The sequence below is a fragment of the Colias croceus genome, chromosome 10, assembly GCF_905220415.1.
Source record: "Colias croceus chromosome 10, ilColCroc2.1".
Classification (NCBI taxonomy): domain Eukaryota; kingdom Metazoa; phylum Arthropoda; class Insecta; order Lepidoptera; family Pieridae; genus Colias; species Colias croceus.
In genome coordinates this window covers 9,217,602-9,238,721 of record NC_059546.1, presented here as the reverse complement: position 1 = coordinate 9,238,721, position 21,120 = coordinate 9,217,602, and the positions used below count along the sequence as shown (strand labels likewise).

Below are 21,120 nucleotides of genomic sequence, written 5' to 3'. Positions count from 1 at the left end.
GTATAATCTATGGGAACTGTGATGGGAACATACATGAATGCAAGAAGCATTCATTGAAAACTGTAAAATCATAAGTATCTAGTACTAGTATTCATTAATATTTTAGAATACTATTAGTAAAATGTGAGAGGGTAAGAAAGGTAAATAAAATTGGAATGTTTTTTCAATACATTATAATTATTATTTAAGTAAATAACTTAATTTCAATGTAAATTTTTCTACAGGCATTGTATAATTAAGGTATATTAATAGTTATTAAATAAGATATTTTCATCGTTAAACGCCAAAAATAAATAAAACTAATCGTAACATTTTCTACAACTAAGTCACAGCCGTTTATTATAAAACTACCAGTGCATAAAACAGACATAACTGTTTAATTTTCATCTATTCAAATTGTAAATAATAATAACATTAACTAAGTCCAATAAATAATGAATAAATCTAATTACTAAATGTGTTAAACTACATATTCATCTTTTATTCAATTAAATTATGTCTGTTTAAATGCATGCATACAGATATAACAATAACATTATAATTATTCTTAATACTGATGTAACCCTACAACTATATTAGATTATAATTCACATGTCTTAAACCACTTGTTTTATAGCATCCATTGCAATATTACTTTGGTTTACATGGCAATATTACGTCAGTTAAAGGTAAACTTTGAAAGGTCACATACATTTTAGAAATAACGCCTCCTATGATAGGTTTAAAGCTCTCTACAGGCTTGTTTTAGCCTCATATTCATTTGTATATTTTTATTTTTATAATTATTTTGTATGTTTGTTATAATTATTTTGCTATTGGAAGGAAGGTGGTTGGCAGAGGCACGCGTGTCGCAGGGCAATCTTCAGCCACGGCATAAAGCGGTCTACACGCGCGTATACGCCAGGATAGCCTTGTCTTGCACATCCACGACCCCAGGAAACTATACCTGTAAAAATACACAATAAATTATGAAATTACGCATAAGAATGTTAAATGTTATTTTTTCAGTCATTTTTAATTCACGAAAAATAATGTGGGTTTCGTGAAGTACCTATGTCTTTAGCACAAGTTTAATAAGATACCAGTTACAATTCCATCAATGTCAATTAAAATTTTCTTTAGGAGAGAGTTGTACATAGCCCTTCACTTTCCATTTAACTATCTTCCTATTAATTTCTCAATCCGATTTATTAATGTTCACACAATTGTTATTATGTAACAAAGCGTTGGATGGCATTTGCCCTTTACAGACACTTGTATAAAAAGAAAGGGCTTATAAATGTGAAAGTAGATATAAGCTGTTTAAACTAACCGACAAGTGTAAAATGTGGTTGAGCCATGATCAACGGTCCGCCAGAGTCTCCGCTGCAGGAGTCACGATCCGGGGCGTTAGCGCAGATCATACGTGGTGTAACCTTCCGGCGACCGTAACCAGCATTTGTACATTCCTCCTGTGACCATATTTGTACTTCAGCCTGAAAAAAAAGTACCTAGTACCTTAGTAGTTAGTTCATACCTTATAGTACCATTTTGGGCTATGGCCAAAATATTTTTTTACGAAAAATATTTCGTGAACTATTAAATTTTCGAATTAATAGGATTGCAACACAATGGGCTTTATAAATATTTCTTTAGATTTCACTTTTGGCATTATTATATTATAAAAATGGAATTATTTAAATTCGTCGATATCATAAAAAATCGATTATCTTTTTTATTAGTTAACACTTATGTAAGCTTGACCTTACATCCACATCGTGTATAAATAGTAGATAATGTGAACAGATTTATTTATAAAGTGAAAGTTTTTGCTTACTTTCATGGGAATGTTGGAAGGAGGTCCTTTTTCAATGGTACTGCCCCAACCGGAAACTATTGCATCTCCTCCATCTAGATAGTCATCATCCTCATCTAGAACAAAAAATTGTTTCTATTATCATGTAGAACCATTAAATTTAAAGTTTTCATTTCATTAAAATTCTTACATACCTAACTATTATCACCTATTGGCTATTATATTGGCAGTTTTCTTAAATTATTAGTTGTTATTACCCCTTAATTACAATTTACTTTTCACACATTATATGTATATTTTTCCCGTACAAAATTTTAAACAGTTATTCCTACATTTATTAATAATAATTTATTTTTTCAAAGTCATAAGTCTCTTTTTGAAATAAATATATCACGTAGGTAATAGATAAGTCAAACTCACCAGGCAAACACGCGGGCCGATAAAGGCTATCAGGCAGCGGCTCAGCTAGACGAAGGACGGCAATGTCATTGTCATACGTGTATCTGTTGAAGTCAGGGTGTTGTAACACCTGGGACACCGAAAATCCGTCCGATCTCGAGTTGTTCACATCGTATTCACCAACCAGCACGGAAAGGCGAGATGCTTCGACTCTGCAATAGAAAAACAGCGTTTAGATATGTATGATTGTATTTAGTTAACATTGATGAAATTACTTATTTGGTCATCGATTGATATTTTGATATTATAATAGGCAAGACTTTTAAACAAATTATTACTAAATATTTACATCAAATTTTGTATTAAGAGGATTACAAGAGCTAGCTGAAATTGAGTGACTCGCGCACACATTAACACAATCTACGACGGCTGATGGAGATCACGCCGGAGTATTGTACTAGATGGCGCCACAGCGACGTGAAAAACTGACGTGACTAAGAAACAACTAGAGGAGACAATTTGTTTATTTTTGATTTGTTGTATTACTTGGATAATATAAGGATATGGGTGATTAAGTAAAACTAAATCAATGATACTTATATTTTTTTTATTATTTGAAATATGCGGTCGAAAAAAAAACATATTTTAATCGTATTATATACTTTGAAAATTACCTGTGTACTATTATATGCTTCTTCTAGTACTTGCTTAGATGAATTTGGACTTGAATCAATAACTTCACATTCATGATCAGTTAAATTAGTTTATATGGTATGGTACAAGTAAATTAGTTTGGAGAAATTTTTGCGTTTGTAGTAGTGTATGGTCAGCAAATAAAAAAACCACATTTTATTTTTAGTTTTTATCCTACTAATATTATAAATGCGAAACTTTGTATGGATGTATGGATGTTTGTTACTCTTTCACGTAAAAACTACGGAACCGATTACAATGAAATTTAGCACACATATAGAGGGTTACTTGGATTAACACATAGGATTTTATCCCGGAAATCCCACGGGAACGGGAACTATGCGGGTTTTCCTTTGCAAACGCGGGCGAAGCCGCGGGCGGAAATCTAGTTATATATATAAATATGGGATTTTAAATTAAACTATATGTGTTTCTCCTCTGAAAAAGATGAGACTTTATTTTAATATTTGCACATTTAACATACGTATAACTTTTACATTCACAATTAACAATATAAAGTTACAACACTTACTTACACACAAATTAAAAACTTCAACAAATATTATAACAATAATAACAAATAATAACAACAATCAACAAATACAAAATTTAACAATTAAACTACGTAATAATTATAACTTTTGAATAAAATGTGTGCTTTATGTTCTAACGGTACCAAACTACCAAGCGACTGACGAAAGACTGCTAACTGGTTTATTTTGGTTTTGTGCGTGTTTCCACTTTCCACTATCAAGTGACGATTTATTTATTTGTTTTGTTTCGTAATTATTATGGTCAAATATTAATAACAAAATAAATTATTATGTACATGATATTTTATTGTTTCACGGTAGTCGCCTTGTCGTTTGCTCAAGGACGTGAAATTGAATGATATATTTTTTTTTTATTAAGTCAAAACCATTTTCTTTCAAATAAAAACTTGTTTTTATTGAAAACAACAATCAGAGTGTTGCTAGGAATAAGTATAAAATTAAATAGTAATGTTAGGATATCGAAACATTTTTGTATAGGCCGAACGACATAGTGGAAACGCGCTCTAAGATCTGAGTAATATACACACAATGAATTAGTTTTATAATACTTTTTAATTTTTAGTGTTTAATTTAAATAGACATTTATAATGTGGTGCTCATTTTTTTTGTAATAAAATTATCCTGCTAACGCTATTGTATTTTCGTTGTTTTATTTCAAGTGAACACCCATACAATTTTGTCACGAGCCGCCTCTGAAATATATACTAAATATCACTAAACATAATATCACTAAAATGCTCTTACCTTTTACTACCATATCGTTCAGATTTACGTTTGATTTATAAGAACGTTTTTAGTCCTCTTGACCTATGATATAATATAAAAAAGCTAGGTCATTGCTCTTGACGGGTTTTGTTTTATTTCCCATACTTAATATTAACAAAAGATTACAAAATTACAAATAATTTATCAGTAGTCTGTTTTATAGTAAGGAACATGGATTCTAAAAATAATTTAACAACAAAAACAAACAATTCTGGCGGGAAAAAATCAGGGAAACAAGCGACACGTCCGTCTAGTAACAGGCCTCGGCCGGTAGTGTCGGTACACAGGCGTTCACGCACACATGCGTACGTTTTTGGTTTGGGAATAAGAATTTTCGATTTACTCGAAATCTATTGATTGGACTAAAAAAATAAATCGACATTATTTTAGTATGTTGCTTGTAGAATTATTTGCCGTAAAAACAGAATGATTGCATGTAGTTAAGTATGGTTTTTAAGCATCAAAAGATTCTTTTAGAGGTATCTTTGTGATTTTTTTCTATCGAGTAAAGTAAGTTGTATTGTGTTTTCAGCTCGATATCTAGCTAGTATATATCCTGAAGAATATCATATATTTGTCTGAGATTTTTTACTACAGTTAATCATATACTTTAAAGCATTATAAAACTCGAGTTTTGCCTCGTTTAGCTCTTCTAAGCCCCTTAATAGCTGAAAATTTCAAGGCAAACTCGAGAAGACCGTTTCTTAACATCCAATTATATATTCAGGACACGTTGCAACAGAACGAGACAATTGATTGCGGCATGACGAAACGAAGAAAGGTGTGTGGTGCGAGCGCATCCAATGCTGACCTAGACCCGATTTGCAACAAATGACCTTGCTAGCATAAATTCATAATTTTAATATTATATCTATACTAATATTATAAAGCTGCAGAGTTTGTTTGTTTGTTTGTATGTTTGTTTGTTTGAACGCGCTAATCTCGGGAACTACTGGTCCGATTTGAAAAATTCTTTCGCTGTTATATAGCCCATTTATCGAGGAAGGTTATAGGCTATGTGTCATCACGCTACGACCAACAGGGGTGGAGCCACGGGGGTGAAACCGCGCGCAGCAGCTAGTAATTTATATTGAAATGTGTAATTTTTAAGTAAACAAATTATGGTTATGACTTACGAATAAAACGTACAAATGTTTTTTTACCGTGTATATGACGAGTATACGGAGGTTCCTAATCTTCAATTATAACTTCATATTCAGCACAAAGTGTAGGTATATTACACTTCAAATTTTCCTCTGAGTAAATTTTCCACGAAAGACCAGATATGCAATCAACGAAACGAACAGTTAAGATTGCGTAAAAGTAATTAAGCCATGCAAATAAAGATGTTGAATGTGCATCATCCTTTTAACAAGATGACAGACAAGGCCCATACAAATACGAACGTGCATGCAAATTGTGCAATTCGCAAGGCATGCTAACGAATGGCATTAGCCCTAGAGAGATTATGTTGTTAGTTAAGTGTGTCACCGTCCTTAATTAAATAAAATCTAAATGCACAACCTATTCTCCTTATATAAATTAAGTTCTTACAAGACAATTCATTTCTGTAATAACAGTTACAATAATTCACTTTTGTTTCAATTGCTTTAAAGTAGAAATTCAATTTGTAATAAAAGTCTTTTTATTGAACGCGTCGTTAAATCGAATTGGCGGGAATGAGGGAAATGTTACGCACACATGATAAATGTGCTGTAAAAATTAAATGATTCGAATTTTGATTGCTATTCATATAAATTTTAACCTGGTTTTCAGTAGGATTATAAACGAGAGTAAATTGGATCTCGTAAAAGATAAAATTTTAAAGTCCGTTACAAAGTACCTAATTGCAAGATAAATAACATGTCAAGTGGTTTTATTGTTGTAAAGAAATTCGAACAAAGCGCAACTGCGTTAATCTTGGTTTTATCGCTAAAGGAAGGAGTGTGTTCTGTTATAATATGAATGTTATCTTTATCAATGTAGGTAACTTATTCGTGAATCCTGAAGTGTCTGAATACCGCTAAATTTGTGTATGTTTCAATTCCATATTATGAACAGTGCGTATACCTATCTGTATTTTTATTTTAGATAGAGTTACGGAAAATATACTATGTAAATTAAACATAATAAAATCAATTGTAAATGTCATCAGGGCTAGAATAATGGTTGATTGTGAATTCTTAATGGAATCTTGAAAGCTCATAAATTAAAAGCTCCTCGGATTAAATTGTTTCTTTGCAGATTTTCCTCATACCCGCACTATAACACAACGAGCAAATAAAGTGACGAAATGGGTTTTTAAATATACAATTATGAGAGATTACAATATTTAATAATATAAAAAATAAATTAATCTCATTCATATAGCACAAAAGGAAAACGGAAACGTTGTTTATTATCACTGAAAACATACCCGTAGGTCCTTTACAACGAGGCTTGCGCCACTTAATTATCAAATTTAATAAAAAGCTTAACTTTAACGTGTTATTAGGCGTTAAATTTATATTTTTCATGGCTTACAAAATGTGTCCATTATGTGGGTGCACTGTACACTTTATAAAGAATCTAAAATAATGCTTATATTCTTATCAGTGACCACAGTGGGATTTGATATTTTAATATGAAATTTATAACCAATTAAATAAACCGTTTGTGTTAAAATTATAGTGAAAAATTACTTGCTAACGGTTTTTTGTGGACAGCTTACTCCTTAGAATGTAACTTCTGTAAAGTACTTAAATTTCTATATTGTTCTATAAAAGGTTCTATATTTCGCAAACAAAGTAAAGGCTTGAGAAACAATCTGTTTCTGTTTTAAATATGAATTTTGAATCTGGACAGGATAGTTATAGTTCTTAAATTAAAACGTATTTTTTAAATTGAATTCACACTAAGCACTTATTCTTCGCTCCTGTCATAATTTTTGTAATTTTTGTCCTCCAAATAAGAACCGTAAAAAATAACAATATTAACGATCACCATTCACTAAAATAAACGGAATAGGTGTTAACAATTAATATGTTTGTGCTATTAACAATAGAAATTAAATTCGCATTGTCAATAAAATGAGCAAATATGCACAGTCAGTTTTGTGAAATCAACATTAATGAATGCCCTCGAGTACGTTGACATAAGTCACAATGTCATGCGTTTCCTAAATCATTAACGACTTTCACCAATTTGTGTCTCCCACGTGCCATTGTTTGGCAAAGTTTAAGTACCTAGTTTATATTTTGTGAACATTAGTCAGCACTTAGCATCAATAAAAAATAATAATCTGTTATTGGTTATAACACAATCAAGTTTCGATTCAGCGATGACTCTTATGCTACTTTCGTTCGTAGTCCATCATTACATTAGTGTATTTGTTAGTGGTGGTTGCCTATAATTGTGACAGCACTATGTCTACGATTGTAATTACTTTAATGCTTTTATCTCTGTATCAGTGTATGTCATGTTGGTGATCCTTAATGAAATAAATAAATAAATAAATTACATGAATGATAACTCATTTGATGCCATTCAATCGTTTAACAAAACAAAAATTTTAAAATTTTTATTAAATGAATTTTATTGTTTTCATGAACGAGAATAATAGCTTAGTTTTATCTTTTATACGGTACCGGTATCATACATAATCTGAACATAAAAAACATAATAGGTAGTCAAAAAATGTGTGTCAATTCGGTCTAGAGTTAGTCATCGCCTACTTTCAGAATATAACAGTATAATTATTGAGCTTAAATATTTAACGTAAATTTATTTCATTACAAATAACGAACTAGTGAAATTAACAGCCATCAATTCGTCTCCGTAAAAACCGGGTCTTGGCCTAAATAATTTGGAAATTACGATAAATCCAACAAACCTACTTAGAGTCGTTATTATTTCAGATTTATATGTGATCGGAGGATAAGCACAAGGTATGTACCGTTTACTTTGATTTAGGGCTTACAGCCTAAGGTTGTACTTTAAATCTTTCAAAAGGTAAACCAGTCACTAGGTCACGAAATAAATGGCTAATAAATGTATCTGAGCCATAACGTTGCACCTCACCGCAAATTTTTATGGCACTATATTATATGGATAAAGTATTTTTATATCATCTCGGATTTCGGTTTTTAACACTGACCTACATTTAGGCAAATGCTATTACATTAGCTTATAGAGTTATTTGAAAATAGACGTAGATTCGTCGTAGGAAGTAGAGCGCTGACTAACGTTGCGAATTCAGTTTTGATTTACGATTGATATTAATTATGAATCAAGTTGAATACAAATTATCATTAATTTAGTTTGTTAATAAATAATGTCAGATCTTTTAATGCGTAGATATGCTTTGAAATTGTGGAGCAACCATGTGACTCTACATCTTTACGTTAATTTTTTATCATTTAAAATTGTAATCCTTTATTATAAAAAAATTGTAATCTATTAAGTTTTTTGTGTATGTGATATTTAAACCCTTAATTCAATACCTAAATCTTCATCATAGATTACCAGACAAATTTTTTTATGTTTATGTCCCCAATTTGAAGGAGAACAATATGGATCCATATTATTATTTTCCATCTGGCAATACTTACTCGAAAATACATGGATCCATATTATTATTTCCATCTGGCAATACTTACTCGAAAATACAATGTGTAGCGGTGATCAAATGGTCTCTGGCAACAACAGTGGCGCCACAGATCTGCTTGCCATCTCGCATGAGTGCAGCGAGCCAAGGGAACTCGCCGGGAGTCACAGCACCTCCGCCCACCACGCGGGCACCTCGACGCACGCCGCAAGCTGCGATTATAAACATTATGAATGAATTATTGTACACGCTATATAAACATACAAAATACAGAATAAACACAAGTTGCACAATACATAGTGAAGTCCATTGTCCCCGTAGTGGGGTAAGGGGCAGATGCATTATGGATACATCTGTTTCACTGATCGATTTTTCTTTAGGGAGAAGTAGGTGATCAGCCTTCTGTGTCCTACCAGACCGAGACATTTTTTTTTCTTCGTCTCCACCGGGAATCGAACCCAGGACTCCTCGGTTCTACGCTCACGCGTCAACCACTGTACCAAGGAGGCGGTCAAGTTGCACAATAGGCGACCATAAATTTTATTTAACACAAAAGTGTTAAATAAAAACATTAAAAAATGTCTTTAATTTATACATCTAACAAAACATTAAATAAAAATTCACTTATATTTAAAAGCTCTATACTCTATTTTTAACTGACTTCAAAAAAAAGGAGGAGGTTATCAATTCGGCCGGTATTTTTTTTTATGTATGTACACCGATTACTCCGAGGTTTCTGAACCGATTTACGTGATTATTTTTTTGTTCGATGCGGGATGGTGTCGAATTGGTCCCATAAAATTTTTATTCGGATAGGCCTAGTAGTTTTTATTTTATGAGCATTTTTGTCTGTATTTGTAAATGTTGCAAGTGCAAGTTTGAAGTCGGTTGTTTTTAACGCAGTTATCACTTGTTAAATATTATCATAGATTATAGAGCAGAGACTCTATAACCCATGGAAGGAATTGCTTCTTTGCTTCTTTCTTTCGCTTATGTCTCTAAAATATGAGTCTCGTTTGTTATTATTTCTACAGCTTAGATAACCTATTATAAAGGAGTGGCTGAACTAAAATAAAAATAGATACTTAGGTAGGTACTCCTAAATCTGTTTTAATAAATATTTCATAAGTTTATTTCATTATTAATATACATCGGTCGTAATGTAGAAATCAAATAGGTGGTCGTTTTTATAGCAATAACATTACTCTATGATTCATAATTCTTACTAATCTCAGAATAAAACAGAAGCACAGTATTACCATATAGGAAAATAATATTGTAATACTGTGACAGAAGTATGTAACTTGTAATTAACTACAAGATTATCTGCTCAAAAGGGCTATTAGGAATTTAAATGCAAGGGAACATAACCAATAAGGTACTATTAGACATGAAGTTACAACATTAACGATCAATTGATAATTAAATGTGCGTCTAGTGTTGGTTTCTTAATCATAATAAATTTAATTAATTACTTAAATGTAAAGGATAATTTGCATGTAATACTACAATTTATGTTAATGTTAGCAGAAGTGAGAACCTTATTATTACACCTAATCAATATTTTTTTTATGTTTTTCAAAGGTTTTTTTGTCTTGTAGGTATATTTATGGAAATGCAAATTTGAAATAAACAGTAGGTAAGTATGAAGTGCAAATCCTAAATAGTTTTATAACCACGAAACTAGGTTAACAGTAATTGATAACGGAAATGAAGAACGTCTTATCAACTGAAATCTACTGAAATATTTACGCGACGCACGAAACTTGTATAGCGCAACCACACGTAACAATCGCGTATTAATAAAAATAAAAATATTTATTAACGAAAATATTAATAAATTACTATTAAGTTTAAATATTCGCAAAAGCTTAAATTTTTAAGATATTTTTACCTAGATACCTAAGATATATGACTATGGTTACCACAGTGCGTAATATTTAGCTTTGCAAAGTGATGTATAATTTAATTTCTTCCTTCTCTTCTCTTTCCTTATTTCTATATTTTCTACCATAAGAGTTTCATTCTAATTTCTGGCTTAATACCTTGAAAATCTTGGATTCGATTCTAGTAGGATAGTCTTGAGGATAGTCAATTAGTCATATAAAAATTCTGTCTTCCTTAATTAACTGTCATGTTCATAAAAGTTAAACTGACATGAAAGATAAAAAATAAAAGACGTTAATAAAAATGCATCCGTCCCAAACACCATACTCAATTATTTTAAAATTTCTATTCTTCTAATTCCTAGGAAAAGTATTGTAAAGAAATGTTACCAAGAATTTATATTTCTAGCTGTCTTATGATTGTTTAAAATAAACATTGAATAATTAAAAAACAGTTCTAGGATGACCTCTTATTTTTTTTTATTTGTACGAGTAGTTGATCTAAGAGTACTTGACCGTGTTATATTGATCTTAAATATTCGCAAATTCAGCGTAATTTTGGTATTATTATGTAACCTACTAAAAGACCAAAGGATTCCCGTCGTTTTGATACATTGCAACACCTTACCGTACTAAATAAATGTTGCTATATAATTTGTTACGACAAAATTGACCCCTAACTCTGGGAGCACAATACTACATCGTATTTATTACAGAAACTTAATCTTTCCTTATGACTTGCTTTATAATAAGTATATGTATTTGAAAATTACAACAATATGTATTTGTTGCTGCAATTCTTAAATCTGATGTAAGGAAGCTTGTTCAATAAATGATTTTTATTTTTATTTTTATTTTTATTTATTTAATTAATTTACGAAGCTTTATTTAAATCTCTAATTGTATTTTCATTTTTATTATGAAAAGTATTAGTGCTATTATTCATAAAATAAAAATTGCATGTGCAATAAGAGATTGTAATTCACAATGTTGAAAAATAACTTTTTTTTATTGTTATAGATATTAAAATGTGATATCATAATATTTTGTTGATATGTATAATGCAAGCAAGCATAGAAGCTGAATATTTAATTTCCGACCGGAAAGTTAAAATTTTACTAGTTTTTGAATGCGTTATGAGTTTATGAGACCGGAAGGAAGTTAGCGCGGAAAGTTTTTTTTTTATTATTATTAATATCTCAAAAAATTGCTCCTTAAATGCTCCATCAGAATCTGTAATTGCTCCACTTCTATAATTATTAGTTTATTTATAATTAATTTTAAAAAAAATCCAAATACTGAAAACTTGATTTCCCTATAGAATGAAAAATATTCACTTTTCATAAAAAAAATTTTTCCAAAAAAATTGCTCCCGATTTGCTCTATCAATTACAAAAAAAATTATTTAATTTTGATAATTTTTACAATAATTAACTGAAAAACTATGTTTGCGTAGTAAACTACTGCGCTGTGACGTCATCAATTATTGTCGTTGCGACGCATAAGGGCCATATTTACATGTATCAGCACTGCAGCGATATGTATAGACCTTAATGTTTATGTTTTCTTATTTATATTATTCACTAGATTTCCGCCCGCGGCTTCGCCCGCGTTTTCATAGGAAAACCCGCATAGTTCCCGTTCCCGTGGGATTACCGGGATAAAACCTATCCTATGTGTTAATCCAAGTTACGGTCTATATGTGTGCTAAATTTCATTGTAATCGGTTCAGTAGTATTTGCGTGAATGAGTAACAAACACACACACATCCTCACAAACTTTCGCATTTATTATATTACTAGCGGTCCGCCCCGGCTTCGCCCGTGGTACATATTTCGCAATAAAAGGTAGCCTATGTTCTTTCTCAGGGTCTAAAGATTGTCTGTGCCAAATTTCATCAAAATCGGTATAGTAGTTTATGCGTGAAAACCATACATACATACATACAAACCTTTCCTCTTTATAATATTAGTATAGAAGTATAGATTAGTAGGATGGTATTACTTAAAAGGTTATTAATTATTATCATGTAATTATTTGGTTCTGATCACAGATCACAGAAACTAAAGGGTTCTGATGATAAGAATAATAAGAAATAATTATAATTTTTGTTTTATTGAGTCTTCAAGTTAGGATTGCAGGTTCGAATGATAATAATTTTTGTATACCATCGTATATATTACATATAACATAATATGGAGACATTTCATCATGTCCACAACAATATCAAGGTTAGTAATAAATATTTCTACTATCAATTATCATCAAAGTATTAAATCGGTAATAAGTATTTTTATAATTGAATTTGAATTTCTGTTTACTATAAGAAAAATTAATAGGCACTTTTTATTTTAGGGTGTGAAGGGATTCAGTCAAGGAGTTTTAAATTATTGAAGAGTGGTAATTATTTAGAAGTAGGGTTCGCGAAAAAATTGAGCCCTACTTTTATATAATCACCTGAAATTTTTTCACTAGAGTATAAATAATAAAATATGTGCTAATTATAAAGAATTTTATTTTTGACAAAAGGTTTTACATACAAGACATAACTGCGTTAAAAACAACCGACTTCAAACTTGCACTTGCAACATTTACAAATACAGACAAAAATGCTCATAAAATAAAATACTGGGCCTATCCTAATAAAATTTTTATGGGACCAATTCGACACCATCCCGCATCGAACAAAAAAAGAATCACGTAAATCGTAAATGATTTATTAAATAATTCACAAAACACGAAGATTGAATTTGATATTTTTGGTTTTATGACATTCAAATGCTTTATAAATATAAATTTATAAATATAAAGAATATAAACATTCGATCACGAAATTATGCGGGTTCGAGTCCCGCCCCGTGATCGAATTTTTTCTATTCTTTATAAATTTATAAAACACGAAGATTTTAAAAATGTAACCAATGAACACAATCAATATTAATTGTAATGGTGTATAAAAAGTATTATGTCCTATGGAATAACTTCAAGTAATTATCAATTAATTTGTGTTTCAGTCGTTTGTTTCATATTTCGGTGTCAAGTTGCTATCGTTTGCGTTAGCGGGAACTACCTATGCGGGTTTTCCTTTGAAAACGCGGGCGAAGCCGCGGGCGGAAATCTAGTGAATAATATAAATAAGAAAACATAAACATTAAGGTCTATACATATCGCTGCAGTGCTGATACATGTAAATATGGCCCTTATGCGTCGCAACGACAATAATTGATGACGTCACAGCGCAGTAGTTTACAATGCAAACATAGTTTTTCAGTTAATTATTGTAAAAATTATCAAAATTAAATAATTTTTTTTGTAATTGATAGAGCAAATCGGGAGCAATTTTTTTGGAAAAATTTTTTTTATGAAAAGTGAATATTTTTCATTCTATAGGGAAATCAAGTTTTCAGTATTTGGATTTTTTTTTTAAATTAATTATAAATAAACAAATAATTATAGAAGTGGAGCAATTACTGATTCTGATGGAGCATTTAAGGAGCAATTTTTTTGCAAAAAAATTTTTTATGAAAAGTGAATATTTTTCATTCTATAGGGAAATCAAGTTTTCAGTATTTGGATTTTTTTAAAAATTAATTATAAATAAACTAATAATTATAGAAGTGGAGCAATTACTGATTCTGATGGAGCATTTAAGGAGCAATTTTTTTGCAAAAAAATTTTTTATGAAAAGTGAACATTTTTCATTCTATAGGGAAATCAAGTTTTCAGTATTTGGATTTTTTAAAAAATTAATTATGAATAAACTAATAATTATAGAAGTGGAGCAATTACAGATTCTGATGGAGCATTTAAGGAGCAATTTTTTTGCAAAAAAATTTTTTATGAAAAGTGAATATTTTTCATTCTATAGGGAAATCAAGTTTTCAGTATTTGGATTTTTTTAAAAATTAATTATAAATAAACTAATAATTATAGAAGTGGAGCAATTACTGATTCTGATGGAGCATTTAAGGAGCAATTTTTTTGCAAAAAAATTTTTTATGAAAAGTGTATATTTTTCATTCTATAGGGAAATCAAGTTTTCAGTATTTGGATTTTTTTTTAAATTAATTATAAATAAACTAATAATTATAGAAGTGGAGCAATTACTGATTCTGATGGAGCATTTAAGGAGCAATTTTTTGAGATATTAATAATTAAAAAAAAAAAACTTTCCGCGCTAACTTCCTTCCGGTGTTTATGAGACACCCTAATATTCTATTTTTTGTTATGTAGGTACATACTTTAAATCCATGATATTTCAAATTTCAACAGAAATATGGGCCCATAATGCACTTAGCTCAAGAGCTCTCCAAAGCACTTTACTATTAGCAAATGATGCATGACATAACACGAGGAACCGAATGTCTCGATCGAGTGTTGGTAGAAATTAAAATTTAAACCGGCGCGTATACGGTAGCGCATTCACGTCTCCGCATTTTGGTTAATATATTTATTACGTTTTATACCTAATTGCGTTTACTTTAAAGTAAAATTTTGCTTGATTGGTTTCTTCTGACTATTTAATTCTCCATTTTTTTTGTAAATTTCACTTACCATTGTAAAGTTTATACCCAATTTAATTAAATGGCCGAGAGAAAGTTGCATGAAAGAAACAAGTAGCGGTCCGTTTATAGTAATTGTAGGTCGACCCAATTTTTGCCTCCAAAACAATTCGCAACACTGATAAGCACCGATCGCTAGTTCAGCTGCTGACTTACCGAACCCACGACACATAAACAAACACAAAACACACATCCCAGTCACACGTATGCTATATTCATACACTATGACCACTGTACACTCGTATGATTTTAAATTAGGCAGACAATTGACACTCACTACAGGGCTTGCAGGCGCGGACAGTTGCGAGCACAGCTAGGAGGCACAAGGCGCGAAACATGTCTGCCGAAGTCACAGGCCACTCTGGAGGCAAAGGGAGACGCCGGCCCAGCTATTATAGGCCGCGGGCGGCGCCTCTGATAAGGCCTCGGGGCCAGGGTGATCGGACCAGGCCAAGTTCACGGGTACGCGACGACTGAGCGAGTGACACTGCTGCCGCTGCGTCACCCCACTGCTCTCGCGGGGATTGTGCCATACCGTGCTCCGTGGTAGGACCAGTGGAAGGATTAGACACTGACCTTCATATCTATTCAATGGATGACTTACGCCCCAAATCTATAGGTCATCGTCATTCGAAAGTTTCACCATTTCGATTGATTGTTTTGTTTTAGGGCACGCCGAGTGATGCGTAATATTTGCAGATTGCGTACAGTTTATTGCAGTGTTAATGCTGTTGTGCTCGGCGACAGATTTATTTGTCTGCACTGTTGTTGCGTATGCTTGTTATAAGTGCAACATTCGTCATAACACCTCTTACTGCATCGCTTTCATAGTGACGTGTGAAGAAATAAAATATAAAGAATGGATTTCATGAACAACTTTTCATACATGTAAACCGGCATAACGGAACCGTAACAGAGACTTTACGGCTTACGACAAGTTTGACCCGTCCGGGAGTACCGAATCTTTTGGCACAATTATGTAGAGACGCGCCCTTATTCTCAATCGATATGTCGTAATTGACTTCGAAGAAATATTAACCATCGTAATAATGTTACGGTAACTGCAATATATGCAATTAGTCTTTCATCGGCAGCCAGGTGTAGGCTTCGGAAGCGAGATATAGGTCACGAGTTTTGAAAGAGGACCAAAAGAGTATTACGAATAAATCTGCATTCTTAAAGTACATTATAATATGTAAATAAATTTAAAGTTTTTTTTTTTTATGAAGACAATAGTGTAATGGAAAAAGTAGAATAACACATTATGCATAATTTGCATTTATGCTAGTGGTTTTGATTATGTTATAGCTTTAGGTCCGTGAATCCTTTGCGACTATAAAAATAAATATAGTAAATAGTAATGGATCATAATTAAATCCAGCCAAATAAAAATAAAAATTTCCCTAAATTTCTTATCATTATTATATATATTTTATTATTAACAGTTATCATGTCCACTCACTAAAATATATTGAAATATTCTCGGATACAGGAAAGGAAAGAAATGATATCAAATGTCGACACAGATAATAAACGGTAAAGTATCAGCCAAATTCATGCAAAGTACTCGGATAAGCTTAAAGTGACACTAATAAAAACAATAGTTTGCGCATTATCAATGAAGGAGAAATGTATTGGTAGTATTCAGATTCTACATACCTACATATGGAATTTGCAAATTAACAATTTTTTTTTATTTGGTCCATATTAGTCTGCAAATGACAAATTTAGATTGCAATGTGTTTTTAATACGAAATGCACTTAGCTTATTACGAATTTTAATAGGTGTTCGAGTGGTTGTTCCTTTCGCATCCATTTAAATTTTAATCAGTTTATTCTGTATCAGGACCTGTACCTTTTAAGAAGTAATACTGGAAGTATTAGCACAGATTACAAAATACATAGTTACTGCGTAGCTGTAGGAACTGTAATGGCCAGAAACCTCATTTCGATTTGATTGCGCCGTAGTGATAATGCTATATTGATCCAATATTATTCAAACATCGCAAACGACTGATATTCGTGGTAATTGACACATCATTAGTTGACAGAAATTTGCATCAGAGCATCGAAGTGGGTAGGTAAGTACTAAGTAGGTAAGTGATGATTGACTGTCAGTCGTCCGTGCTAGGATGCCTATAGGTCTGCTGCTCCTCGTGGTGGAAGCTCTTATGCAATATTATCAACGCAGTTTCACCCGATGCCGGATGGACGAAGCGGTACACTTTAATTCTTTTACATTTGGACAATCTTGCTCAACGGTTTACGTAATTCCAGGACTAAAGAGACGTTCAATATTTTGCAATTTTGCGATATTTCGTTACACAGTCTTTTGCGCAGTTGTACATATGACCTACCATAAAAGTTTTATAAACAACCGCTTTCCGAATAGATTCTCAGGTGTCAGTCGTCACTCCTATGTACTTAACATGGATCAAAGAGAAAGCATTGCTCCAATTTACATAAATATTTATACTGTGATGTATGGGTTAAATGGATTGATATTAAATAATTTCAAATCGATACTCTTGCGTTTGAAAATATCGTTAAATATGAGTGAGTATTAAAACGAATGAGATCACACTAATTTTAATTTAATAAGTTACATAGCGGACGGCCGCAGCGCAGCGTATTGGCGCCATCCTACTTTCTCGATATTAGGTACCTTTTGGTATACTTTATTTCCTTGTGCTAATAGCAACTTTATCATTCATGGTAAATATAAGCCTCTTTTCAATGTTAATTATGTTTTATGTGTCTAAGGTCGAACTAAATCTAAAAACAAATAGGAAGCTATGGTAAGGGCAGATAGCGATATTGTTTAAGGTAAAAATGATTGTTATTTGAGGTAAATGAAAATAAACATTATCGGCCTTGGCGATTTAGTGGGTGTGTGTGATGGAAAGAGCTGTAGATATGATTCAGTGTAGATTCGAAGTGGGCCAAGGCGACCCGTATGCTGATAACGATGCAACCTCTAGGTGATATGCACCAATATTACGTATGATCGCTTGAAGTTTTCGAGATTGGCCTCCTTTTGCTTTACTTTGATTAAAGTTCATTTTTTATGTACCTGAGAAATTTTGGTTGATATTTAATTAAAGAAAATGTTATTAAGATTACGAATAAGGACACCATTAACATCGGTTTGGAGAATGTTTCGACAACATTGTAACATACGCAAAATAAAAAATACGCTGTTTTATACGTTTCAATGCATGCAGTCTAGTTAATTATTTTTAATTTGTTTTATGGAATATTATATTAATTAATGTCACGTGAGATATTGTGTTTTATGTAATTATATAATGTTACGAAAGATTTTCTTTGAGAGCAAATGAAAGCTTTGCATATATATGAGTGCGACTGTACGCGACTGTCACTTTTTTGGAGTCTTGTCGTATAAAAAGGAATAAATATAGTATGTGTTAAGTTGAAAGTTCTGTACGCATTATTTATCAAGGCAATTGAGGAGTGCCAAAATTTACCTCTTTTTTGGAATTTAAAACGTATGACCTCGTGCTCTAAAAGAACCAAACCAACTGAAAATTTGTATAAAGTTATTGATTGTAATAATATCTATAGTTTATATTGGTGTAAATTTGTATGCCCTTAAAAAGAAAGTATATGAGAAAGAACATATTTTCATATGTTAGGTAGTTATATAGATTACTAGCTTTCCGCCCGCGGCTTCGCCCGCGTTTTCAAGGAAAAAACCCGCATAGTTCCCGTTCCCGTGGGATTTCCGGGATAAAACCAAGTTACTATCTATAAGTGTGATAAATTTCATTGTAATCGGTTCAGTAGTAGGTATTTGCGTGAAAGAGTAACAAACACACACACATCCTCACAAACTTTCGCATTTATAATATTAGTAGGATACTGGATAGGATTAGCACATTTTTCATTCGTAATAAAATGCAGTTAGCTGAACTCTGATAAAACGCCTGCATATTTGTTGACCATGGTATTCGTTTTGTTCTACTTTATATACTGAACTATCAAATTTAATGAGGACCTTGTAATAAATTATTGTCGCCACTAGATAAATGATCGACAAATAAAAAATTATGTAATCTGTGTTTTAATTTAAGTCATTAAAATTTAATATAAATCGCAATCGTGAAAAAGTTTGGTGCTTTGATTGTGAACTTCTGGGAAAGTTACCCAATTTTTAATAAACAATTTCAAATACCTGAGTAATAAAGATTTTATAAATGAGATGTTTGGAGGAAAAGTAGGATGCATTTTCCAAAAATTAGTAAAATACTTTTGACAACCATTGAAAATATATCTTACTAGCTTTCCTCCCGCAGCTTCGCCCGCGTTTTCAAAGAAAAACCCGCATAGTTCCCGTTCCCGTGGGATTTCCCGGATAAAACCTATCCTTTGTGTTAATCCAAGGTACCCTCTATATGTGTGCTAAATTTCATTGTAATCAGTTCAGACTTCAGTAGTATTTGCGTGAAAGAGTAACAACTAACAAACACACATACATCCTCACAAACTTTCGCATTTTTAGTATTAGTAGGATAGGATAGGACATACATATTTTGTTCTATAACTAGATAGAAATTATAGGCTTGCTACAAATTTCATTAAAGGCAGACGACTCGATAGGAATTTTGCATTGGCAAATAGGAAGAGAAAATGTAAACATTTTCCTTGATCATCAATTTTCATGTTCAGTAGGAAAATTACATACATGCTGTTTATTGAATAGTTTATTTTACTATGAGCTTACCACCTGCGGCTTAGCCCGCGTAGTCAAAGGAAAATCCGCATAGTTCCCGTTCCTGTGAGATTGAAACGTCTCAAATTGTCTTTTTACCAAATTTTATTTTATACATAACTAGCGGTCCGCCCCGGCTTCGCCCGTGGTACATATGAAAAATAGATGTTGGCCGATTCTCAGACTTACCCGATATGCACAGAAAATTTCATGAGAATCGGTCCAGCCGTTTCGGAGGAGTATGCAGACTAACATTGTGATTTGTGACACGAGAATTTTATATATAAGATACGTTCAGTGGTACCTATAGGTGTGAAGAAGAGATAGAAAGACAGAAAGCGGACAGATAGTTATTTTTGTATTTCAAATATAATATATTATATAATAGCTGTGTCCCGCGGTTGTACCCGCAGTGCTCCGCTCCTGTTGGTCTTAGCGTGATGATATTATAGCCTATATATGTATATAGCCTTCCTCGATAGATGGACTATCTAACACCGAAATATTTTTTTAAATCGGACCAGTCTGTAGTTCCTGAGATAAGCGCGTTCAAACAAACAAACTCTTTAGTTTTATCTATTCATATAATAAATCTGTAGAAGGGTCAATTCTGTACATTGAAAATATTGAAAAAATAAATAGCAGGGGGTGTTACTGGATCGATACCAAACCCAAATATGTGATTAAATAAATTTCTGTCTGTCTGTCTGTCTGTATGTGAAGGCATCACGTAAAGACTAACGGTTCGATTTCGAAGAAACTTAGTATAATTATACCTTATTATCCTGGGCATAAAATAGGATACTTCTTATCCCGGAAAAATACGTAGTAAAAAAAATCTTAATTTTTCCGTGCGGACGGAGTCGCGGGCGGAAGCTAGAAGGTAATATTAGTATAGAAAAGGGATAATATTATTAGAAAATTACAGCTAAAGTTTTTCATCTAATTCCAATTGTTATTTGCAAATAAGCCACAATACATACTGACAATGAAATTATGTATGTTTGTGCCTAGTGGCCGTGGTACCAGACCAGCATCTTCAATTGACCATGTACCTATGGTCTAGATTCTGTAACCATGCTCTACATAACCTAGACAAGCGTGGTCTTGGTCTATTTGCTTGTATGACATATTCTATGATTTGACCAT

The 21,120-nt window shown here is 32.0% G+C and overlaps 1 protein-coding gene across 1 annotated transcript; it reads right to left on the bottom strand.

Moving 5' to 3' along the window:
* Nucleotides 1-156: 156 nt before the first annotated feature.
* On the bottom strand, nt 157-15,631 carry LOC123694972 (transmembrane protease serine 9-like). The gene is made up of 6 exons (XM_045640621.1): nt 15,517-15,631; nt 8,844-9,003; nt 2,216-2,406; nt 1,817-1,911; nt 1,313-1,475; nt 157-946 (listed from the first exon to the last, which is right to left on the bottom strand). The coding sequence occupies exons 1-6, from the start codon at nt 15,575-15,577 to the stop codon at nt 813-815; spliced, it is 804 nt and encodes a 267-aa protein (XP_045496577.1). The 5' UTR covers nt 15,578-15,631; the 3' UTR covers nt 157-812.
* Between the last annotated feature and the right edge of the window lie 5,489 nt (nt 15,632-21,120).